Genomic DNA, 26,667 nt, shown 5'->3' with positions numbered 1-26,667 from the left:
TAAAGCCTAGAGAAGATAAAACTATTGGGATAGCATAGGAGACATCTTTGACTATTTAAGTTAGTCACAAGTTAGACTTGTTCTTGAAGGGCACACCTAAAATAAATACATGGAAATTACAGGGATATATATTTTAAATTAATTTTATGAAAACCTTCTTAATTCTTTTATTGCTGCTGTTGTTCTGTTGTGTCAGTCATGCCCTATTCTTTGTGACCTCATTTGGGTTTCTCTTGGCAAAGTTTTGAAGTAGTTCGGCATTTCCTTCTCTAGCTCATTCTACAGATGAGGAAACCAAGGCAACCAGGGATAAATGTAACCAGGGTCACATGGCTACTAAGTGTCTGAGGCCCGATTTGAACTCAGGTCTTCCTGACTCCAGGCCTGGCACCTAACTGCTCCAAAGATATTCATTACAACTATTTAAGAATGGTATTGGCTTCTTGGGGGGTGAGCAGCAAATATTTTCCCTCACTGGAGATTTTCAAGCAGGAGCTGAATAATAATTTAATTGCTTGGGATATTATATAGGAGGTTCATGCTTTGGGAGGGTTACATCACATGATTGCTGAAGTCTTTTCCATTTTATGATTTTATGGCTGTATAAAGGGCTGAAGTAAACCAGTACTAATAGAAGAATGGAAATAAAAAGTCCCTAAACAACAGACCAATGTGATTAAGACATACTTTCTTTCCTAACCTGTTTTTTTTTTTTTTTGTGAGGCAGTTGGGATTAAGTGACTTGCCCAGAGTCACACAGCTAGTAAATGTTAAGTGTCTGAGGCCAGATTTGAACTCAGGTACTCCTGAGGCCAGGGCCAGTGCTCTATCCACTGCACCATCTAGCTTCCCCTCCTAACCTGTTTTAATTCTTGTGCCTTCCTTCTGTTATTTCCTGTTTATCCTGTATATAGCTTGCTTTGTATATATTTGTTTGTATGCTATCTCTCCCATTAAACTGTTAAGATCCTTGGGGACAGGAATTATCTTTTGTTTTTTTGTTTTTTTTTTGTAACCCCAGTGCTTTGCACAGTGCCTGACACATAACAGGTCTTTATGTAAAGTTTACTGATTAATAAATGTTTTCTAGTACAACCTCAGGCTACTTATCAATATCTAGTTTTCCCTGTTTTTTCTTCCCCTATCCTGCTCCTTTCAAATATAACTGCCATTCAACACTCACTTTTTTTCTTCCTTCCCTTCTCAGATTCTGATAAAACCTGGAAAGCTAAAATAAACACACTGGAACTCTAAGCCTCTAGTGTGAACCAGCTAAGATTATGGTTGCTACCAGGAACCTGAATTGCCTAGAGACCTTTCTCTCTTATCAGGAACAAAGAATGAATAATGCTATCTATACTCCGGGGATTGAGTAAGAGAATAAATCCGAAATAAACCCGTCCAGATGTCCCACTGAGTGAAGTGAATTAAGTTCCTACAGACTTATTGAAAATGTATAGGGGTGTGTGTGTGTGTGTGTGTGTCTAATAATGCAACTTTCTTTTTATGGCTTAAATAGCCATACATTGATCTGAAATGTCATTTGATAGAATGTAAGAATAAAATAATACCTTCTTAATTTAGGTTCCACCTAAGAGGTGAAGAAAATTACTTAAGCTGCATGGTGGTGCAGCCCATAATTCTGGCTACTGGGGAGACAGAGGCTGGTGGATGACTTGAGCTTGGGAGTTCTGAACAGCAATGTGCTAGTAAGTTTATTAGGTGTTTTCACTAAGTCTAGTTCCAATACAGTAAGTCTAACAATGATATGGAGAGTGAGGGCCACCATGCTACCAAAGGAGGAGTAAATAAGCCCAGGTTGCAACTCCGATGATCAGCAGTGGATCAGATTGGCCAATGTATTTTTAACCTAGATTAGATAGGGAGACTCAGTGTCAAAAAAAAATCAATGAACTTCATGTGGCTAAGTAACATGATGATCGATATTTTGTCAAGTGCTTTACATTTTTTGATACCAATGAAAGTAAACTTGAAAAAAAATCAAAGGATAATCTTCACATAATTTGGAACTTTTAAGGAAAAAATAACTTAATAAAGATGAATGTGTCCAAAACTCATTCTTCTCAAGGAACTTTGTTAACCCAGTTTAGTCATAACAGGCAAAAATTGTTTTCCCTATCTTGGATTTCTGCCAAATAGGTTGACTTGACCAGACAATTTCACTATATTTCCTGTGTGAATGGAAAAAAAATGCAAGTAACAGACAGTCATTATTTAGTTAAATAATTAAAATGTAAATAAAGAGCTTCTTGGTTAATTTCTATATCTAGATTATATAATAGTGTGTACTATATATAACATTCCTGGACTTCAACAGAATCTCATCATTTCGCAAGATGCCATCAACCCTGAAACTCAACCCTTTCTGAGTATCTTTCACCCCTTTGTCCCCTTCTATCTTCTCAGATTCTCCATTTAAGGAGGACCCTCAGAACAGCCAGTACATTATTTCTCTCCCAGCTGTACTGCTTTCCTTCCACTCCCTTTTCATCTTTTTAGGTTTTGTCTTCCCTATTAGACTGTGAGCTCTTTAAAGGCAGGGACTGTCTTGACTTTTTTTTTTTTGTATCCTCAGTACTCAGCATAGTGGCTGTAATAGTAAGGGCTAAATAAATGCTTACTGATTATTGACTAATAACTTCATAATTTTGATCTCACTTGAAATAATATTTTTAAATATAGGATGTTGGCCAACTAGGAATAAAAAACTACCATAAAAAGTTAGCTATCTGGATAGACCTTATTATTGTCTTGTTTTATGCAAAATAAGAACTAGAGAATTTGAAGAAAATTAGTCACTGCAGATTTTCCCAATTTATAAGTGACATATATATATATATATATATATATATATACATACAGAGACACACACACACAATAAATGGCTGGAACTCTTATTGTCATTGTAACCATTATGAAAAAAAATCTGGAGGATTTATATAACCTAGAGAATTAGCATATAGAATTTGGAGAATTTTTTCACTTATTTTACTGCCTGAGGTTCTACCAACTGAGATTCGTTTGAGCAATCAATCTATCCTATTTCAAGAATCAAAAATATATCTAGAGTAGTTCTCAACATTCTTTAGGGTCATGGATAACCTTTGGCAGTTTGGTGAAGCCTACAAAGCCCTTTACAGGAAAATGACTTTTTCTCTACATTAATAATTAAAGGAAATGCTAAATTTCAGTTAGAGGTTGTAATAAAGATGCCTCATATACCCACCCAAGTTCACAAACCCCTTAACAATCTATGCATAGACACTTAATAAAGAACATTTGCTCTAGAAAAATTTGCAGGTTAAAAATTGGTTCAGCTTGTTTTCTTCACTAACCCTTTTATACTAAGAGAACAGGAATTTTGTATGAAAGAGAAAGAAAATAATTTTTGGAGTACTTTATGGACTAGGGTGGGCCTGATTAGATTTAAAGCATTAAGAACCTGGAAAGAAGGTTGGGAAATACAGAAAATGATACAGACAGTTATCTATTACAAAAGAATACTTTGCCCAAGAACAGGAAAGAAACTGTCTGCTTCTCTTCAGTATTTCCTGCTTTCATGATCTACAATTCAAGATAATACTACTAGTACTGTAACTCAGGGTCTTAATGAGTTAAGCAAGGTTTTATGGGATAACTTGGAAACCTAAACATGATATATTTTGTTTCTACAGGGAAATGATTTGGTGTTTCTAACTTATAGGCATATTTTAGGGACACAGTCGATTTTGTTAATTTGTAATTGTCTATATACTTTATTTCAATCTTCCGTGCTCACTTGTATTATTTCTATAACATAGTTTATATATACATATTCACACACACGTATATGTTATATGAAATTATGATCCAGAGATATAAAGAACTCTTATTATTACTGATTTCCATGTTACATTCAGGAAATTATTCTAGTTCAGTGTTCTAGTGTTCTTTTCCTTAAAAAGTGAAGCATTTAAATGTTAATAACTCTTAGCTGCTAAGGCTTACTTAAGCATTAACTACCCTTTTATCAGTTGAAGCTTAATTATGTAATTTGTATTGAATTCATTTATAGCACACATGAAACTAAGCCTTCTCTGGGCTTTCATTTCCCTATTTGCCCATGTGACTTAGTGAAACAAAATTCCTATTAAAGCAATTTTTTATCCCATTGTTGTCCATTTATTATATTACAGAATCTCAGAGATGAAAGGTGTAATCCCTGACATCCACTTCTGAATGGAAACCTTTCAGAAGGAACCTATTAGAAGGCTGGGAAGAAGAAGGAGAAGGAAGAGTTGAGATCAAATAAATACAGACTTACCTATGGACATAGTACTGAAGAGGGCAGGATCAACAACAGGAATATTCTGCGGAGTGGGTTGGATGGTGCTTCCTGTTACACCTGCAAATTAGTAAAGTACAAATAGGTATGAAAGTGTCATATCCTTAATTTTAAACTCAGAAATCATGCAAGGAATCATATGTAAGTTTTACTACATTACCTAGCTATATTCACTAACCTTAACAGATTTTGATTTGATTTATTTGATAATGAAGGTGTATGGTGAAGGGGTAAAGCAAACTTTTGAGATGCATTTTTGGGTAAAAAGCTCCCTATTGTGTATTTTTTTGGGCATATATATATAATTATTTCAAACTGCTTTTGAGTTATAATCATAGGTAGAAAAAAAGCCCTCTTAATTTCTTGGCTGTATTGTTATCATTTTCCATTAACCCATTCCAAGGGACTCTCCATTTTGTGAATGTCTATCTTTATTTACTTAATCTACCACTGCATTCTTTATTTCTGGTTAGAAGCTGTTATAAATATCACATCATTTTAGTATTTCTCAATTTTAATTAATGGGAGGTTAATCAGGGTTAAAACATTCATGAAAAAGAAAGATAATTATTTCTCTAACTGTGCAAATATGGTTTAAGCAATATTAAAAACAAAGGAAGAGAAGAGGAGCCTCTTTCCCCCCCAAACCAATAAAATGATCAAATGAAATAATGTATATAGAGCACTTTGTAGACCTTAAAGTTATATAAATGTAAACTAATTTAAAAAATTTTATTATTCTTTTTTGCGGGGCAATGAGGGTTAAGTCACTTACTTGCCCAGGGTCACACAGCTAGTAAGTGTCAAGCGTCTGATTTTGGATTTGAACTCAGGTGTTTCTGAATCCAAGTCCAGTGCTTTATCAACTGTGCCACCTAGTTGCTGTCAAGATAATGGAATATGTTGGGGGCAGCTAGGTGGCACAGTGGCTAAAGCACTGGCCCTGGATTCAGAAGGACCTGAGTTCAAATCCGGCCTCAGACACTTGACACTAGCTGTGTGACCCTGGGCAAGTCACTTAACCCTCACTGCCCCGCAAAAAAAAAAAAAAAAAAAAAAAGATAATGGAATGTGATAGATGAGATTTGGCAGATACTCAGGAGCCCACCTGAATGGATTACTGGCTGATTTGACTGGATTAGTAGTTGACTAGATTCTAAGCACATCTGGCTGGTACTTGAGAGTACTTAAGAAAGCATAGTTCTCAGAATCTAAAAAAACTTTGAACTTCTGGCCCAATCAACCAACCAGCTTGAAGAACCTCCCCATTCTGGGAGGGGACAGGAAGGAGGAAGGGGGAGCCTGCGCGAAGAGTGCTGTCATTTTGGTTCTTGACTTGGTGGTGATGGCAGGGAAAGACAGAGAGGAGCTGAGGAAAGATAGGATTGCGAGGTTGTAAGAATTCTGTTCTGTCTTTCTCTTTCTATATTTCAATAAACCCTTAAAAATCTAAACTCGTTTTTATCAGTGATTTTAGTCAGTTTCCCCCCAAACTGGGAAAACAGATTAGAACCCACATTTAGAATTTTAAATTACACACTGCCCCGATGTAAACTATTAATAATAATAAGGTGGACTACAGAACTATATTTTCTTTCAAAATACAGATTGCCTCAAACCCCCATTAAAGGGTTAAATACTAATTTATGACTAGAGTTTGAGGCAAGAGGAGGTTGGTAGGAGGTAATAATTTGAAGGAGAGGAACTAAGAAAGTAGAACAGAGAAGTCAAATTGGGAAGTTTGTGAGGATATAGAAATGTTCCAAGAAAATAATTTTAGTCATCATATCAGGTAAGGATCATTAAAATTCTAGAAAAACAGCTCCAGAATAGGTTGTGGCTCGAAGCTCTTGGCATATGTTATCCCATGAAATGTTTCCAACTTTCAATGCTATGTAATCTAGAACACTATTCATAGAATGATAAAGTTCCAGAATTGAGGACTGTAAGAAATTATGTGGTTTAATAACTTGGAGTTGATGTTCATGTCAAGTTACTATTTGTGTATAATCTTGGTATAGACTACATTCCACATACGGGTTTATCATCGGCTTGTTTGAATACTTAACATCAATGCAAAAAAAATGATACATACATTAAAACTCCCTAAGTCCCTAATCATTACTGAAGTCCATTAATATTTTCCTAAAAGGTTTATAAAGGAGCTTCTAAACTCCTCTGCTAATGTTGATGATACTGAGACACTGAGATCATCTTTTTTTCTAGGTGTTAACTATGGGACAAGATTCAGAAAGACAGAATGGAGTGCTGCAGAACTTGATAAGTATCTGTGAGAAATATGGGTGAAGCAGAAAGGAAGATCCTAAAGATTCTTATGGACAAAGTTGCCTCCCTTGCAGCTATTTCAGTAGCTGAAGGATGAGAAGTCTGTATCATAATTTAGCTTTAATGGAAAGCTGACATACAGATCTCAAAAGTTTATTTTTTTTTTAACAGAATCAGAGGGCAGTTAAGGATCTCTGGACTTTGTCAGGTTCGTATATCCTTTGTTAGGGAAAGCTTCTATTTATCAACACAAACAGCTGTGGAGATACACACACACACACACACACATATATGTTACATGTATATATGTGTATATATTTGTATTTATATATAAAATTATAATTACAAAGAGAATCCTTTATTGTTACTTAGTAATCCATTCTAAAGAATGTTGGATCTGAAGTTTGAGTAACAAGGTCACAGATTTGGAACTAGGCTAGGCCTGAGAGGTAAAGCCCAATTCACTCATTTTATGAATGAAGAACTGAAGACCATAAATGTTAAGTGACATGCACAGGGTCAAACAGCTAGCAAGTGTCTAAGATTGAATTTGAACTCAGGTATTCCTAACTCAAACTGCCCCTGCCTCTCTTAAATCTACCAGTAATGACCTGGGTGACCTTAGGCAGGTCACTTGCCCTCTCTTCGATTCAATTATCTCATCTGTAAAGTACTGGATTAGATGTCCCTTAAGATCCCTTCTAGCTCTAAGTCTATAATCCTATGGTTCTGTACTTGTGTGAAAATGGCAAGCTACTGGTTGGCATATTGCAAGAGGTATGATGGATATACAATCAATTTGCAACATGAGTGCATTTAACTTTTGCAATTTCAAGCATTCCATGATTTTATTAGTAACCTCATTTTCACTTTCATGTTGCCAACTGTCCATATTTGTGGCTATGCTCAGTAGAGAAAAAAATGAAAGGCACATTGGATGAGTACAAGTTTATATCTGCAAAAAAAGAAGGAAAAGTGTGAGTCCATTCCGGAAAGTGTTAAAGTAACCTTTCAAGTACCAAGGGGGGAACTGGAAAAAAAAACAACAGAAAAGTTGGCTTAGTTTGTGTGTAAGTGAGATGGCAGTCATCCCTAACCTTGGAGTGTCCTGCCTCCCCTGCTAGCCTTTGCTGCTGGGCTCCCGAGCATCCTGGATGGAGCCTTGTAGAGAAGGCTTCTGGGTCAAACTAGCCCAGGCAGGAGTTCCTGGCTTAGATGGGGACTCACCCTGAGGCATATGCTTTTCACTGGGGAACAGTTCAACCACAGAGCCAAATGGGAGATTAGACATAGCAGGTTTCTGCTTTCCCTTTTTTACCTCAGGGTTCTTCTGACATAGCAGCCCTAGCCTCTCCTGGAACACTCTAGGGCTACCTCTCCTCTCCTTTTATGGTTATTTCATGCTTACTGCATTAGGAAAAGTGCATATTATCAGAATTAATTTTTTAAAATAAAGAATTGTATGCAGAAAGTATATATTCAGCAATCTCTAGTGAAAGATTATAGTTTTTTTGGTGATTGTGGGAACCTAACCCCTTATTTCCTGTAAGGTCAATGTATCACAGTTGTGTAACTTTTGCACCATTTTCTAGGAATGTTACTCACCCCCCATAAATGTTGAGGACTGTTTGTAATCTCATGAATATTGCAATGGAAGTGCACATATAATTTGACATTTACAAACTTCTGACTACAAAGTTAAAAAAATGGATTTCTTCTTAGCTATAAAATATCTGTAGTCTTGTAACTAAAACTTGAGAATAATGTCTTTGCAAATACCTCAGACACCACAGATTCATTCATTCAATGAGCATGTGTTAGTAAGCAAGTAGGCAAGTAGGCAAGGCACAAAGAGAACAAAGATATATAAAATATACAATCCTGGTAACCAAGGAAAACTTTCCTTCCTACTATTTTCTAGTCTGTCAAAAGAAGCATAGTATGTAGGGATTCCTTTCTCTTCAAATGTACCTTAGTATTTCAAACGTTTTGTAATTTTACCATTAAGTAAGTCACCTTCACTGATGAAGATTGCAATTTCCTTTATATTTTAGCAGAGTCTCCAAGAGTTGGTGGGTCCAAAAAATTCCTTACCCAAGGCCAACCTGGAGACAGACTTCTCCAAACTTAGCCGGCCTTAGTAGATAACCTTGAGAGGATATTCCATTTTTGTTGTGAAGGAAGGGGATAGGGAGAAACAACATGAGCAAAGTAAAGATAGTGGGGCACCTATGTTGAACTCCTGAAGCAAAAGTAGGGGGTAGAGGGAATAAGTCTGGACAGGTTAAGTTGGGTCAGAAGTTGGAGGGGTTTGAAAAAGTTGGGCAGAGGAGTTTGTGAGTTATAATGTGGTATGATTCTTAAAGACAACAACAAATCTGACAGTAGTTTTTAATTTATAGAGGATGGTAAAATTATTTGCAATTAAAAAAACTCACCAGAATTAATTACAGAAAAATCATCTTAGTTACTTGTATTTGGACTTATCACTAAAACTTTTCATAAATAATTATACAACTAGATGTAATTTGTTTTAAAAGAGAAAAAAAATGTCCCCTACATTTGGTATATATACTGTTTTGAGTACAAAAGAAAACACTTCACTTGTTTAAAATAGTCTGTCTTTTCTCCCCGTCCTCTCCCCCTCTAACCACACTCTGCCAACAACTTTTGGTGGTGGAAGTAGAAACTGTATATTAGTACATACTATTCTTTTCAGATATCTTAAGGATTTCCCTTTGATAAAAGTGCATCCTGAACCTTTATATGAGTGAAAGCAAATCATTCTTAAAATGAGAAAGAGGGGAAACATCTGCTACACTTATAAATTTTAAAAAGTTTCATATTTGTATCAAGCAATTATGAGCAACAGTTCTTTACTATCTTAAATGTAACTGTGAAAAGTTGAAAGGTAAGAGAAGGGATTAGAGTCTGAATAAAATTTAAAACTGCCATCTCTTTAGGGTAAAATTATATTGTCAAAAATGTTTAGGGTTATGACGAAGTTTAGGCTTTAAGTTTTCAAAAAGAGGGTTGAAGCAAATACTTTACAAAAGTTTTCCTCCCGAAATAAATAAATAAAAAAGTATATATCTAACTCTTCTGAATAAGAATACAAAGAAGAGAAGAAAAGGTTCACATAGTTGAAAACTAGTTCTGAGTATTCAAATAAATGGATAGCTAAGTGAACTGATTCTAAAAGATCAGCTCTTAGTATGGATATTTTTCTAAGAAAAAGGCATTTTGATTAAGACACCTGCACTGACATTTATGGGATATCTAACACCTCCCCCATTCTTTAGTAAATTAAAGAATAAGTAACCACAGTAAGGAAAAGAAAAAAATAATCAATAAAAACCCCACTCTAGGCACGCTTTAAGTTTACCAGCCTGAGATTTTTTTTGGGGGAGGAGGTGTGGCGGCAATTTTTTCTTCTCTCAAGTTACTCAAACTATTAACTACATATTCATCTGACACTGTTCTCTTTGGAATTACCAATGATCTGTTAATTGTCAAACTGAATGATCTTTTCTCAGTCCTAATCCTTGACCTCTGCAGCATTTGACTGTTGATCACCTCTCCTGGATACTCTCTCCTTTTTGGGTTTTTGAGATACAAATTCCCTTACATGTCTGACCAATCCTTAGTATCCTTTTCTTGTTCTTCATCTATATCATGATCATGAACCATGGGTGTCCTGCAAGGGGGTCTATCTTGGACCCTCTTCTCTTCCCCCCCCCCAGGGCAATGAGGGTTAAGTGATTTGCCCAGGGTCACACAACTACTAAGTTTTTGAGGTCAGATTTGAACTCAGGTTCTCCTGGGCTGGTGCTTTATCCACTGTGCCACCTAGCTGCCCTGACCCTCTTCTCTTTTCACTCTATACTATCTCATTTGGTGAACTCATCAACTCCTGTGGTTCAATTATCATCTCTATGTAGATAATTTCCAGATTTGTATTTCTAGCCCTACCTTTCCTGAGTTTCAGTCCTGCAACATATACTGCCTTTCAGATAAGTCAGCAAGCATTTATTATTATTATTGGTAATTTAATCCATCAAATAAACATTTATTAAGCACTTACTGTGTGCCAGGCACTGTTGCTGCTGGGGAACACAAAGACAATAATGAACCAATTTCTGCACCCAAGGAGACAGGCCTTGAAAATTTTGCCAAGTACCTTAGTATATTATCCCATCTAATCCAGAAGATCACATTCTGTGAGTTCATTGGTATAGGAAACACCACATGAATTCCCTCTACTATAGCATACTAGTGCTTTCTCTGCAATTTATAGTCAGAGTTGCTTGGGACACTGACAGGTTAATTGACTTGTTGAGGGTTACAAAGCCAGTATTCATCACAGGTGGGACTTGAATCCGGGTCTTCCCTATTCTAAGGCTAGCTCTCCAGCCATTATATTGCCTTTTTTTTTAAGTTAAATTTTTATTTAATTAGAATTTTCCACAAGTTACATGCAAAAACAAATTTTTACATCAGTTTTTTAAAACTGTGTTCCAAATTCTCTTCCTCCCTCCTTCCCCACCCCTCTGTAAGAACTCAACTAATTTGATATAAAGTTATACATGTGCCATCATGCAAAACATTTCCATATTAGAACAAAAAAAATTTATACTTCAGTCTCTACTCAGACACCATCAGTTCTCTGTAGATGGACTTCATTTTTCATAAGTCCTTCTGAGAGCATCCTGCTCATCATTTCTCACAGCACAATAGTGTTCCATCCTGATCTCATCCCATAATTTGTTTAGCCATTCCCCAATTGATGGCATCACCCAAATTTCGAATTCAACTTAAAAAAAAAATCTCCTTTAGGGTACCAACCTGTTAGTGGTATTGCTAGGTTGGAGAGTATACATGGTTTTATAGTCCTTTGCTATAGTTCCAAATTGCTCTACAGAATGTTTGAATCAGTTTACAACTTTACCAAGCATGTATTAATGTCTCACTTTTCCCATAACCCCCACAACATTTGTCATTTTTCTCTGCTATCCTATTATCCAATCCAATAGGTATGTGGTAGTACCCAGAATTGTTTTGACCTGAATCTCTCCAATCAATAGTGAGTTAGAGCATTTTTAAAAATATGGCTACTGATTATTTCATATGAAAATTTCATGTCTTTTGATCATCTGTCAATTGGGGAATGGCTCTCTTTTTAACAAATTTGACTTAGTTCTCTGTGTGTGAGAACTGAGGCCTATCAGACAAATTTGCTTCAAATCTGTTTTTTTCACAGTTACTATTTTTTTTTTTAATTGGTGAGGCAGTTGGGGCTAAGTGACTTGCCCAGGGTCACACAGCTAGTAAGTGTTAAGTGTCTGAGGCCAGATTTGAACTCAGGTACTCCTGACTCCGGGGCCAGTGCTCTATCCACTGCGCCACCTAGTTGCCCCCACAGTTACTATTACTAACTATATTACCCTCTATCCTATTCCCTCCCCATGACATTTACTCTATTTTCTATCTTCTTTCACCTTATCCCTCTTCAAAAGTGCTGTTTCTCACTGCCCCCTCCCTCAAACTACCCTCCCTTCCTTTACCCCCCCCCCGACTATATTCTTAAAAACAAAACAAAAAAACCTCTTTTTTTTTGGGGGGGGTGTGGGCTATGAGGGTTAAGTTACTTGCCCAGGGTCACACAGCTAGTAAGTGTTAAGTGTCTGAGGCCGGATTTGAACTCGGGTACTCCTGAATCCAGGGCTGGTGCTTTATCCACTGTGCCACCTAGCTGCCCCCATAACCTTTTGCTCTTGCGAATTTTTTTGCAACCCACAGTTTAAGAAGCTAGGATCTAGACAAAGAGTCTATATCCCCTACCCAAGCCTGAGTAGAAGACAATGGGCTGGAAGTTTCACCTTAGGTTAAATTCTTTGTATGACTGGGGTGGTGGGTATCAATACCTAGACTGAGGAGAATGTTAATCCCATCTACTACCATGAGTCTCTATCCTTCAGAGGCTGAGATTCAATAAGGACTTTAGAAAAAGAGGAAATTCTGGCTATTAATAATCATTTCTCTCATTGTGTAACTTTCTGCAGGTCACTCACTCTTTGTTTCCCTCCTGAGCTTTCTACAGATCAAAGTCAAATGGAGTCTTCTTGCTTTCTCTGGATAAATCTAATAATTGTGAGCTTCTGAGATGAAAAATCTCTAGAAAAACCAGGCACAGTAATCAGGCATGTATGAGTCAGGCAGAATATCTGATAAGATATTTCTTCTGATGGGTGAGGGAAGCAGCTATATACCAAACAGGCTTTTTATGTTTCTCTTAGCTCCTGTGTTTGAACTTCAAAGTTTCTACGTAGCTTTGGTGTTTTCATTAAGAATGCTTGGAAGTTCTCGGTTTCATTAAAAATCTATCTCTCACCCCCAAACCCTCTCCCCCAATTATGCTCAATTTTTCTGGGTAAACTTTATCATTTGCCTTTTGTAATATCACACTCCAAACTCTCTGCTCCTTTATGGTGGTGGCTTCTAAGTCATGTGTGATTCTGACTGTGGCTCCTTGGTACTTGAATTCTTTCCTTCTGGCTGCCTGCAATCTTTTTTTTTTTTCTTTTACTGGAAAGTTTTGGATTTTGGATATGATGGTCCTGGGCATATTCATTTTAAGGTTTCTTTCAGGAGCTGATTCTTGATCTTTTGATTCACACTCTGACCTCTGGTTCTAAGAGATCTGGGTGGTTTTCTTTTATGATTTCTTGATAATCTATGCATCAGGCATGATATTCAGAACTAGGAATACAAATATAAGCTGAAATAAAGGTAGTGGGGGATGAGTGAGGGAGAGGAGGTAGGGGGACAAGAGAAAGACTGGAAATTTGAAATGCAGTCTAGAGAAAAATTAAAACATAGCTGACTTGGGCCTCCTTAAAATCAACATTTTGAATAGAACTTGTCAACCAGAGGGAGAAGCCACAGGATGTGGCTGAAGAACGAATGAGTTTCTGGAGCACTATAGAGAAAGACCACGAGAGTCAGGAGCACAGTCTAGAGATGATTTTCTGTAAACTTACAAACATTATATTTTTCCCCCAACTCTCCCCTCTGCCACATATTCCTACTACTGTGGAATGCTCTTATATCTGCAACCTCTGTGTCTTTCCCAACTACTCACTTACACTTACCTCAAGAAGTGTGATTTTGCAGTGTGGGCTCAGTTGAGATTATTTAACATAAACTTGTAGTGGACTTAAACTACACAGTTTTGTGATTTGCTCTGGCTTCTCTAAGGAGCAATATGAAGCTGGGGGTCTTTGGGGAAGATTAGTGACAGGATAAGGGGGTAAGGAACTCTAGAAGAGAGGACAATATAGTGTTGAACAGGTTCACCAAGGGGACCAGATGAGGAAGGGAGGAGAGTATAGCCAATGCAGGGATGATGTCCTGGGAAAGAAATGAAGGACCAAGGGACTGGAGGTCACAGTAAGAACAAAGAACAGGGCCTAAGGGTTGTGAGGCAGAAGGAGGGGAGAGAAGTGCTATAACAATATAATATAATGAAATAAAGGAATTTCTGAGTTCATGAACATGAATGTAATGCTTTTTGTAGGAGATCTATCTACTGTTGAGAGTGACTCCTCCAACTACCAAATTCTAAGAAAACTTTATCAATCATATCATTAAACATATCTGCCTTTGTGTGTGTGTGGTGGAGGGGGGTTGGGGTAATAATGTAATGGTATAACCTTCCCCAAATTTTTGGTAGGTTTAAGGAATAAAACAAAAAAACAAAACTGTTTTAAGGCCAAGTTTATCCCCTATCCTTCAATCTCTATGTTTCCTGTATGAGGCTCCTGATCTTCTTTTAACCAAGTAACATTCAAATTATATTTAATATTGAGCAATGACACTTGAGATTAATTTTACTTGTACTACTTTTTTTTAGTCTATCAATGTCTTTAATGACTCATTTTTTTTGTGATTTATAGGCATTTTATAATTAGGTCACATGTGGACTCCTGTTCTTTGTACAACTCAATTAATGTTATTTAATTTATAAATACTCTTAGTACTATTTTTAATAAGCCAACTTTCAACTTATTCTCATTATTGAGTCAAAAATGTCATTATAAATTTTCCTCAGCCTTACTCCTTAATTTGTTTTACTAAAACATTTTGGATCACCAAGGGGCCATATAGCTGGTTTCTATTACATACATTTGCTATAAATCCAAATCTAGCACCAAGAAAGGTAAAATATATATCTAAGAATAAGAGCAGAAATTATTATGCTAAATGTGTTTATATTTTTTCTTAACATTACAATTACATTATTATTAAAATATACAATGAAAACTCATGAAATAATGACTAACGTTATGAAGGAAAATGAATCCACTAAGGGAATAGTAAGTTTATATATTAAAAAAATGATGAAAAACTCAGACTATTAAGAAAAACCCAGCAACAAAAGCTGGCTCTCGGAGACATATACATATTTATTACTCAAACACATATAAGCTGGAGTGAATATGTGCTAAGTGAGAGTCAATGTGATGTCTTTAATGGAAGAGTAAAAAAATCCTATATGCCTTCACCTATCCTTTGCTTTGGTCTTTGAAGTGGTTTTTCTTCTCGCCAAACCAAATTTCCAACTTGTGCTCTTGATCTCATCCCCAGCTAATCTCTCTTATTGTCAGTCTTTTCCTTTCTACTACCAGCTCCTTCCCTGCTGCCCAAAGTCCTCCACCTCTTTCAATATCTATCATTTCAATATCAAGCATATATCTCTCATTCCTTATGTCCGAGTGTTCTTTAAAATTTTATCTCCATCCTCTTCTTACTCTGAAATCTCTCTTGGTGATCTTATCAGTTCCCATCAGTTCAAATTCCACCTCTGCAAATGACACACAAATCTATGTATCTAGTCTTAAATTTCTCTTCCAAATTCCAGTCCTGCATACACGTTACCATCTTGATGATCTAATGATATTGTAAACTCAACATATCTCCCTAAACCGAACCAACCTGTAAATTTCCTGATTTCTGCCAAACACACTAACACTCTTCTAATCACTTTAGTTTGAAATCTCAATGTCATGAATGATTTTTCCTATTCCCTTTTTCTCTATATCTAATCAGTTTGCCAAATCTTGTTGATTCTGCCTTTATAATCTTTCATCCATTTCCATTTTTTCCTTCACAAATCCTTCATCACCTCTCTGGACTACTGTAATTATCTCCTAATTGGTTTTCATGATTCTGGTTTCTTCCTACTTCAATCCATCCTCCACACAGCTGCTGAAATAATCTTTTTAAGTCACAGACTTGACCCTGAAGTCTCCTTCCTCTAACCCCGAACAAAAAGAAATTGCAGTGACTTTTCATTACCTCTATTAGAATAAAAGATAAAAACCAGCCAGATATTTCTTGAATCCAAATACAGTGTTTTTCTACTCGTTATAGCATATTGTTTATAGCATACTGTTTCTATAAAGGAGGGACTGGAGGTGACAATATTGGGGCTCAGGTAGGCACAGAAGGAATTGAGTACCTTGAAGTATGACAGAGAATCACTTAGCTCAGCCTTCTTCTCCTTTCCCAGTGACAAACCCTCTATCCGGGGACAAGGAAAGGAGTTGCTGGTGGTAGTGTCATACTTCCAGGTGACAAATAGTAGATGGGAATAAATAAGGTCAAGATGGATTTGTTCATTGCTATCATCAAGGGTATGTATCAATTCAGAATAACTAACATAATACTGCATTCATCAAACTGAAGCTATAATGAACACAATTTAATCTTTCAGATGGTAATTTAGGATCTTCCTGTTCCTTGTGATCATTACCATTATTATTAAGGATAACTGCATTTTTATAAAATGAGGAATACCAAACAATAAGCAGTTCTGTTTAACAGCATGCTATATATGAGTTCATGATAAATATTTTCAGATACTTTAAATTTCATACCTGTGCTATGAGGCACTTCTGCTGGTGTATTAGCTGGTGCATGAGCACCTGGAGGAATTTGTATTCCTGTATAGCTGCTTGATGGCATGTTGCTTGGGTCATATGCTGAAGATGACCGTTGGGGTGGGTGAGTGGGTAGAGGAGAAGTCCCAGCTTCTTCATTTTCTTCATCTGGTATGAAATGCATATGTAAACAGGGTGAAATTTTAAAGACAGTAATAAAAAAGTATACTCTACCATATAAGTGATCTGCTTGCTTACAAGCTATAAATAAATTTAATGATGGCACCACAGCATATCAGCTAAAAATTTTTCCATGCAATAAAAGGGCACACAAAAAGAGTGTTATAATCCTGTGGAAACTCAAAATGTAGATAAGACAGGGTAGGCATAATGCATGGCACAAAGTAGCCCTGGGGCAACGGAAGAAATGTTCTAAGAAAAGTCCATGGGGCGGCTAGGTGGCACAGTGGATAGAGCACCGGCCCCGGAGTCAGGAATACCTGAGTTCAAATCCGGCCTCAGACACATAACACTTACTAGCTGTGTGACCCTGGGCAAGTCACTTAACCCCAACTGCCTCACTTAAAAAAAAAAAAAAAGAGAAAAGTCCAGTAAGGGAGCCCTGGAAACCCAAAGGGAGAAACACCCTAGATAGATGGAGGAGGTTGTAGATAAAGGCTTTGGGAATAGTGGGGGAAAGAGGGAGAAATAGTCTCCATGGCAAGAGAAAGGGGAGCAAGACTGGTATAGAAATAAGTTAAACTTAAAAGGAGGAGATGGGGAGAAATAAAGGGGGGGGATGGGTTAAAGAGATAGAGTAGAATAGGTAAAGGAAGAATCATAAGCTAAACAAACTCCAACGTTGGGGGTGGGTGGAATTAAGGGGTGACCTAAAACGAAAGGAAGAAAGAATAAAAACATAGATGGGGAAGGAGAAAGAGAAGGGAGAAAGTAGAAAACAGGCCGTTTAATTTACAGATCACAAGTGTTAGTTTTGGCATGCTCCGTTTTTTACCACCTTCTTTTTATTTATAAAAGTAGGGGGTGGGGAGGCAGTGAGCAGAGTCAGGAAAAAGTCTAAGTAGCAAGTAGAGGGAAATTGGAAATTAACAATCAAAACTGTGAACATGAACAGGATGACTTCACACATAAAAAGGAAAAGGATAGCAGAATAGATTGGAAAGGAGAATTCAACAATCTATTGTTTACAAGATACACACTTTAAACATAGTCTTTACATAAAGTTGATCTAATAATGGCCTCAAGTACAAGACATATAATGCAATGATTCAAATTTGTAAGACTATTCGAATAGCCAATCCCCAAAAGAGAAAAGGTATAAGGATTATGAACAGCCAAATTTCAAAGGAAAGAATCAAAGTTGTCAATAATTAAATGTAAAAATGCCACAAATCACTAATAATCAGAGAAATGTGAATTAAAGCAACTCAGGCTCCACCTCACACTCATCAGATTGGTGCTGGCAAAGATGACAAAAAAAGAAAAATGACAAGGGTTGTGGGAAAGCAAGTACATTACTGTGTTGCTGGTGGAGCTATGATGTGTTAATGGTCATTCCAGAAAGCAATTTGGAGCAATGTCTCCAAATTTACTAAAATGTGCATATTCTCTGACCTAGTGATAGGAAGACCTGAGTTCAAATATAACCTCAGATACTAGATATGTGACTGTGTGACCCTAACCTCACTTAACCTCCCTCAGTCTCAATTTCCTCAAGTGTAATATGAGAATAACAACACTTACCTCCCAGAGTTTGTAAAGCACAAACCTTCAAGCACTACATAAATGCTTGTTACTACTACAGTAACCTTGAGCAGAGTAATTTAAAGATGAGTAATAGTACTGGAAGTCAGATTGTAAGGAGCTGAGAAATTTGTGGGTGGTGAGATAGTAAAAGCAGCAAGTGTAGATGATTTTCCCCCCAGTAGTTTGACAATCAGAGAAGAAACAAGGATAATTTGATTGAAGGGTCAAAGAGATGTTTAAGGACATAGACCTGAACATGTTTACAGGCAGAGAGAGCCTTTAGGGAGAGACTGAAAATGTGTGTGTGTGTAAGAGAATAAATGACTGATGGGTCAAGCTCCTAAAGAAGATGGGAGGAATGGGATGAACTGAGAAAGATTGGGTTTAATCTAAGGAAATATTCATCATTTGGTGACTTAAAAATGTAAGGCAAATTTTATTTAAGCTGGATTTTTTCTTTTTCCTTTATTTTTCACAGGTAACAGTTTAATACTATTTGGCAATTATTTCTGGTAGTAAAAACACTACGTTGAAACTGAAAAAGAAAAAAAAGAATTTAAAAGTAAATAGCATTTTAGGCTTTTAATAGAAAATGGTTCATGCTACATGTGCAAAATTAATTTTTTAAAAATGCTGTGCTTCTAATAGTTTTTATTTATTTAAAGCTGCTAGTTTTGCTTACTAGATATCTATTAATCCAGAGGAGAATGACATCCCAATAAACAAAATCCTATGTGTGCCCATACTGCTAAGTGGTAAAACACACACACACACACACACACACACACACACACCCACCCCTACAAAAATCCCAGTTTTTCTTCCCCTCATTTACCATTACTGTTACAAGTAATAATAACTGGATACAATAGGTTAAAAGTTTTTTATGAGTTGCAAAAAGTTTTTCTAATAGGGTTCATCTAGTTATTTTTAATAGGTATAGAAGCAATGAGTTTATGAAGTCCACCAACATTTATTTTAGCATCAACATGATTTTCTACACTGAGTTATATCTCTCTTCTCTTCCACCTCTGTCCCTATCATGCACTCTTGGTTCCTGCTACATAAATGTCAGTTATCTATTATTATTGTTGTTGTTGTTGTTGTTATTACCTGTTGTTCTTAGTACACAATAAGATTTTGCACAGGCCTTCTCCTATAGCAAAAATGCTTTTCTCTCACCTTATTTCCAACTTTGAGAATCTCTAGTTACTTTCAATGTTCTGCTCAAGAGCTATTTTCTCACTAAGCCTTTCCCGATACTCTTTAGTTGTTAGCTTTCTCTTTCTCAGCCCAAAATTACTTCATCCTGACCTTGTATATATTTTGTATTTACCTATGTAAATGTAAGCAATTATTTATTCCCAGCAAGCTCCTTAAAGGTAGGGACGGCTGATTTAATTTTTGTTTTTGCTTCTCTAGTGTCTGGTATACAAATATGTGTTTAATAAATTATTTGTGGAATTGAACTGAACTAGACTATCAACTCTACAGTGGTATTTATTTAAGTGACTTGTCATGGGGTGGTATTTGGCCAACAGCATTTTGGACAAACGTGCAATCAGACATAATTGTCTAAATGGCAGAATAAATTGAGGTACTAACATTTATATATTTTTTCAGAACATTTCCTTATACAAACCAAATAAAAACGCTTCCAAAAAGTCTATTATTCCTAGAAACACAGTAGACCATCTTTTGTTCTTAAAAACAGATGAATTGTGCATTCTATTTTCTACAAAACATATCAAATATCCAAGTCTGTAACACTATGTTATTAGAATTTGATTTAACATAACACTTCCTAATCCAAAGTCTCAGTAATTAAGACAAAAGCAACGATAGGGGATGGGTTATTCATTATATTATTACTAGCTTTAAAATGTTAAACTATAGGAAAGGATTACTTTTTTTATTTGTTCAGTTCATCTGTTACTAAATCAGAAGAACAAATCAAAAGTTGACATATGAACAGACATTTTTCAACAAGTTACTAGTGTAGAGATCATCTAGTCATTTCAGGAGAGATATTTAAATTGCTTGTTAAAACTCAGATCACAAGTACTTCAGGCATTTATAGTGTATCTGGACAGGTTATATATGGACATACTTTAGTCCATCCTTTAATACATATTTGATCACTCTTGGGCTCACGTTTCAAGTACAATGAAACCTCAATCTTCAAGTACCTAGAAATCTAGCATTTAGTAAGGCCAGAAGTATTGTAGAGGGATTCTACAACTTATACTCTTAAAAAGTTGCCTGAGAGGTTAATTGACCTGCCCAGGGTCACCCAGCCAGAAGGTGCCTGAAGTAGGCCTAAAACTTAGCCAGAGGCTAGGTCAAGCTCTCTACTCACTTACATGACACTGCATCTGAAGGCCAGAAGTAAAAGATGAAAAGGCAGAACTCCAAGAGTAAAGTATTAATTATACCTGCACATTACAAAACCATAGCCTGATCTGAATAAACTACTGTGATAATAAATAAGCTAAAGTTTCAGAAATTGGCAATTTATCCATGATGAAGGGCAATGTGGTGATCAAAACCTAAGTATTTTCTACTAGAAAACAGTTCTAGTGCCTAGAACAAAGGATGTGCTTAGTTGTTAAAAAATTTCATTGAAAATAAATTTACAAGTCAATTTCTAAAAAACCACTTATCTTTCAAAACTATTTTGAACCTTGTTCACGACTCTTACAATATACTGAATTTTCTAATACAAATTAATTTTAAAACAGACTTTTACTGAGTTGAAAATAAAAAAGTGGAAAACCCCAAATCAAATTATTTTAGTACTAAGAATACAACTTACTGCAAACTACTAAATGTATAATATAGAAAACCAATGTTATCAGTAAGAAACATGCTCTAAAGAATTTCAGTCAAAACCTCAAATATTGTACTCTACCTGTGATAGAGTTGTCTTAATTAAGCACAATTAACTAGAAGGAGTAAAAACAAATACTACTCTGGTTATTACTATTAAAGACTCCAATGTGACTATTAGACTAAAAAGGATAGGTCTAAGTATTATAAAAGATAGCTGCTTACATTACTGGCTTTGTGGTTTGATATGGTCACAGTGCCAATGTGAAAAACTTCAAATTACAGATTATAAATTTCAAAATTAAGCTAACTTCCTATGCTTATGTCTCTTTGTATCTCAAACTAGTACATAATTTCAAAACTATATATGGAGTATGGCTGGATGTTCTTGGTATAGTTTTAATATCTATTTTAATTAACCACCAAAATAGATCTATAAAATTGTAATTTTAAAAAATATCATATTTTTAATTTTCTTTAAACTAAAAACTAAATTTAGTAGACACACAGAGTAATTGATATGGTTCTAGGCATGGGTTATCAGATTAAAGGAATCAAACCTTTAAAATATTCATATATTTATACATTTTTAAGCATTAGGTCAATCATTTTTGCTTAATTTTCTGTCTTGAGAAACTACATAGGAAAACTACATTGTTAATGTCTTAAAAATCTAATGTTTCCTATTAGTACAATTCTAAATTTGAATTTTAAAATGTTAACCTAAGTTTTTGACAAATTGTACTAACATATTTAAAAAAAATTTTTTTTGTACTAACATATTCTTACTAGATGAAGTATATCATTTTAGCATCTTGAAGATTTACAAGATCATAATGAGATTGATAGTACTATACCCAGAATGGTTATATTATTAAAATAATATTAAACGTAGAGGATAATTTTGAAATCAAAGGGTACAAAATGCTAGAAAACTTGTCAATTTGTAGAGTTACACAGGGCTAGTTTCATCCCATTTACAAATGGACTTTTTTCCCTTTTGTTAGTGAAGGAATAAAATGAGTAAGCAGAAAGGAATGGAGAAAAGCCCAGCAGTGTATTTTTAACAATGTTTCCTTTCTTTCAGAGATGCAGAGTAGGAATTGTGATAAGTTCTTTTTCTAGAGTCTTCTGCAATCAAAGTATTTGCATATGACCTTTGGCTCCAAGAGACTCTAAAATGTTATGGCATGTATGCCACATCTGCATGATGGCAGCAACCCTTTACAGACAATATTTCATATTTCAACTGCTCAAAAGTAAAGGAGAATAGTATAAGGTATAATATTAATACAGTTGCATCTAAAAGAAAAAAAAAACTGTTAACTATATTGTGACACAAACTGAAGTACTAATATTCAGTCTCATAAATTTAATTCCTAAAACTTATTCTTTAATTCCTCGAGGACTGTGGCTAAATGACTTGTACAGGGTTACATCACAAGTATATGTCAAAGGTGAAATTAGAACCTAGATCTTCCTAGCTTCAAGGCCAGCTCTCTATCTACTAGGCTATTATACAATCCTAATGTCAACACATACGTTTCTATTTAGTTTAGCAATTTGCTGACTCAAGAAAATTATATAAGGATATATTTTCACATCTTGTGCCCAATTAGTACTTCATTATTTTTCAAATACCATGCCAAACTAGCTATACTGCAGAGTATGTATTAAATAGCTGTTGTATAAAATGTCAATGCAAAGTTGCAATTTGAACAGAAAAAAACCACATTTTATGGGCTAATCACACTAGCCTTCTCTTGTTTCCCATATGGTACTCCAATTATTAACTCTCTACCTTTTTCACCAGCTGTTCCCCTCTCTCCTAGCTGCCTCACAGAACCTCTATCTTCAGGATACCTTCTACACAAAGAACTGGATAGCTAAGCCGCTCCCTTCCCTAACTAGCTTTTATTTATTTTGTATTTGTATTATATTTTTATTATTTGTATATTTGTATTATATTTTGTATATACTTTCATATGTACAAGTTGTCTCCCCCACTGGAATATATAAGCATCTTGAGAACAAGAAATATTTCCTTCTTTTATCAAAACAAAGGTTTCTTAAGTGCTTACACAGTGACTACCACAAAAAGCAGGCACTTAAAAAATGCTTGCAGACTGACTGTAGACTATTTCTTTCTTCTCAGGTTATCAATCTGATTATATTTAGCCACAGCCTCTGTATTTGTTTGTTGTTTCTGTGGTTATTAAGGTTCCTTATAAACTTGTCTCTCCAGAGGTTCATGATTTCTACCTTTCTTTTGTGCCTTCTGGCCCTGATGAAAGATGCAAAACTAGGCTGGGTTCTCAAAAAACTCTAAACAAAACAGAAGTTGGATAATAAGAATATTGTTGAATCACTTTAATTAGAACAAATTAATACACACCATTGCTTTCTTCATCCATTCCAACAGGTCCAGCTTGTGGAGTTTCCCCATTTTTTAGACAGTTATGGATATATGTTGCCTTCCATCTGGCATATTTTCTGTGTTTCACATTCTGAAAAAAGATAATTTAATATTTGGGGGTTATCATTATATTTATTTTAGCAATACTTGTTAGACAAGGAAGGACATTGATTTGCTATACTGAAAATATATACATTGCAATTAAAGTATTGTTGAGTCCGAAATAAGTTCCCTAAATAGAGAATGTATGGTGCTGAAGTGAAAGGGGATGACAAATGTTTCCCGATTAAATAATTCTTCTACCTGGCTGGAGGACAAGTATGCCACTTCTGAAGCAGTTATATCATCTACGATCTACATCCTTCCTATTATGACAATTCTCCTCAGGGTGGGTCTATTCTAGAACATTCACATGTCCAGTTAGGTACTAATGACATTTTCAGTAGAGGAAGGAGAGAACTAGGTTAAATGAATAATGAAGTCATAAGAATTAACTAGAATCAATGAACTTAAAAACTGCTTAATTAAAACACCCCCCCCCAATATAGAAAAAAAACAAGCTCTCTAAATCTCTCTAGAAAAAGAAAGGATACAACAAGGGATAGTCTAAGTGTTGGACCTATTTTCAAGGAGAACTCTAAACTCTGCCACCAAGTTGAATAATATTGAGCAAGTCATTTCACTTATGAGGCCTCAGTTTTCTCTTTTCTATGGGTTTCATTGTAGCTCTAAAAAGATAATAACTTTGTGAAATGAGAAATACATCTGTCTCAATTACAAGGACTAAAACCTCTATCAGAACATGATGAGCTAATTTTCATTTCAGATTTTCAGCTGAATTTGAGCACTAAATTTTGATTATCTGAAATAAGTGCCAAGGAACCTTAAAATAGGAATCATAAAAAGAACATTAAGATCTTTAATTCATTGGACATTTTTCTCTTCATCATAAGGTAGATCAGTTTGTCAGGCAAAAACAAAAGCAATTCTTTCACCACATGGGAGAACATAATGTCTAAGGATACTGATCAAGGTACAGGACCTTATGGGATAGCATCCATTCTCTTACTTATGGGATCCTCCCTCCCTCCCTCTCTCTCTCTCCCTCTCTCCCTTCTTTCTTTCTAGTATTTTATTTTTCCCCCAATTACACGTAAAAACAATTTTAACATTCTTTTTAAAAAAAATTTTTGAGTTCCAAATTTTCCCCTTCCTTCCCCTCCCCCCACTGAGATGGCAAGCGATTTGACATACATTATATACATGTAGTCATGCAAAACACATTTCCATGTAAGTCATGCTAATGAAGGAAAACAGACAAAAAACACACAAGAAAAATAAAGACAGTAAAGAAAAAATATTTTCGATCTGCAGTCAGGCTCTACTAGTTCTTTCTCTGAAGATGGACAGTACATTCATTCTAAGTCCTTCACAATTGTCTTGGATCATTTCATTACTGAGAATAGCTAAGCTATTCACAGAAGACCATCACACAATATTACAATATTGCTGTTACTGTGTACAATGTTCTCTTTCCTGGTTCTGTTCATTTCACTTTGCACCAGTTCATGTAAGTCTTTCCAGGTTATTCTGAGAGTGTCCTGCTCATAATTTCTTATAACACAACAGTATTCCATCATAATCCTATACTACAACTTGTTCAGCCATTCCCAATTAATGGACATACCCATAATTTTCAATTCTTTGCCATCATTGAAAGAACTGCTATAAATAATTTTGTACATATAGGTCCTTTTCCTTTTTGTTCTTTATCTCTTTGGGATGCAGACTTAGTAATGTTATTGCTTAGTCAAAGGGTATGCATAGTTTTATAGACCTTTAGGCACAGTTCCAAATTGCTCTCCAGAACAAATCAGTATACAACTTCCCCAACAGTGAATTAGTGTTTTAATTTTCCCACATTTGTCATTTTCCTTTTCTTTTATATTAGCCAATCTGATAGGTATGTGGTGGTAGCTCAGAGGTGTTTTAATTTGCATTTCTCTAATCAATAGTGATTTAGAGCATTTTTTCATGACTATAAGATAGTTTTGATTACTTTGTCTGAAAACTGCTTGTTTATATCCTTTGACCATTTATCTTTTTTTTTTTTTGGATGAGGCAATTGGGGTTAAGTGACTTGTCCAGGGTCACACAGCTAGTAAGTGTCAAGTGTCTGATGCTGGATTTGAACTCAGGTACTACTGACTCCAAGGTCAGTGCTCTATCCACTGCGCCACCTAGCTGCCCCCTTTGACCATTTATCAATTGAGGAATGGTTATTATTTCTATAAATTTGACTCACTTTTCTATATATTTGAGAAATGAGGTCTTTACCAGAGAAATTTGCTGCAAAAATATTTTTTCTTAGCTGGATCTTTTGTTTCTAAAACTACTGCTATTCAATTCAACAACTGATTGCAACAAGCATTTATTTGATTCCTACTCTGTGCAAGGCACTGCCCCAGACATGAAAAACACAGAAACAAAAATGTAAACAGGAATGATAGGAAATGATTGGAAAGACAGGTAGGAACCATTTTAGTTCCTAAGGTAAGGGAATGGGAAATGGCCAATTTTGGGCTTTAGGAGTTTTGTTTAGGTAGCTATGAGGGAGACAGATTAGAAAGGAAACAAGAAGACCTATAAGGAGGTTATGATAATAGTCTAGCTGAGTTAATAAAAGGGCTTGAACTAGGTTGCCAACTATGCAAGTAGAGAGAAGTGCATGTGGGAGATTTGGAAGAAGACAAGACTTGGGGATAAAGTGTATGAGGGACAAGGAAGAGTCAAGGACATTTAAGATTACAAACTTAGGTGACTTGGAGGATGATGGTACCCTCAAAATAAATAGAGAAGTTTAGATATGTGGCAGGTTAAGGGAGATATTTAGCTCTTTTGCGCACGTTGCATTTAAAATGCTTTTGAGAAAAATTATCTAAGGTGAGAGGTCCAGGAGGCAGATGATGATGGATGTGGGTCTAGAATTCAGGAGATATTCAGAGATGGTTTCTCTCTCTTTCTCTTTATTTTGGTATCCCAACAAAAATTTTCAATTAAGAAAAAAGTGATGGAAAGGTCAG

General features: G+C 35.6%; 1 protein-coding gene across 1 annotated transcript in view; it reads right to left on the bottom strand.

Annotated features, from left to right (window-relative positions):
• Positions 1–26,667, bottom strand: part of VTA1 (vesicle trafficking 1) — an 81,335-nt gene that overhangs the window by 4,802 nt on the left and 49,866 nt on the right. Inside the window, exons 5-7 of the mRNA XM_043999374.1 lie at positions 23,564–23,675; positions 16,570–16,740; positions 4,325–4,405 (exon numbers count right to left, since the gene is read on the bottom strand). Of these exons, the coding sequence (XP_043855309.1) occupies positions 4,325–4,405; positions 16,570–16,740; positions 23,564–23,675 (364 nt within the window). The remainder of the gene's footprint in view (positions 1–4,324; positions 4,406–16,569; positions 16,741–23,563; positions 23,676–26,667) is intronic.

This window comes from Dromiciops gliroides, chromosome 4 (genome assembly GCF_019393635.1).
Source record: "Dromiciops gliroides isolate mDroGli1 chromosome 4, mDroGli1.pri, whole genome shotgun sequence".
Lineage (NCBI taxonomy): Eukaryota > Metazoa > Chordata > Mammalia > Microbiotheria > Microbiotheriidae > Dromiciops > Dromiciops gliroides.
The sequence above is the reverse complement of the archived record's forward strand: the minus strand, read 5'-3'. Positions and strand labels throughout refer to the sequence as shown.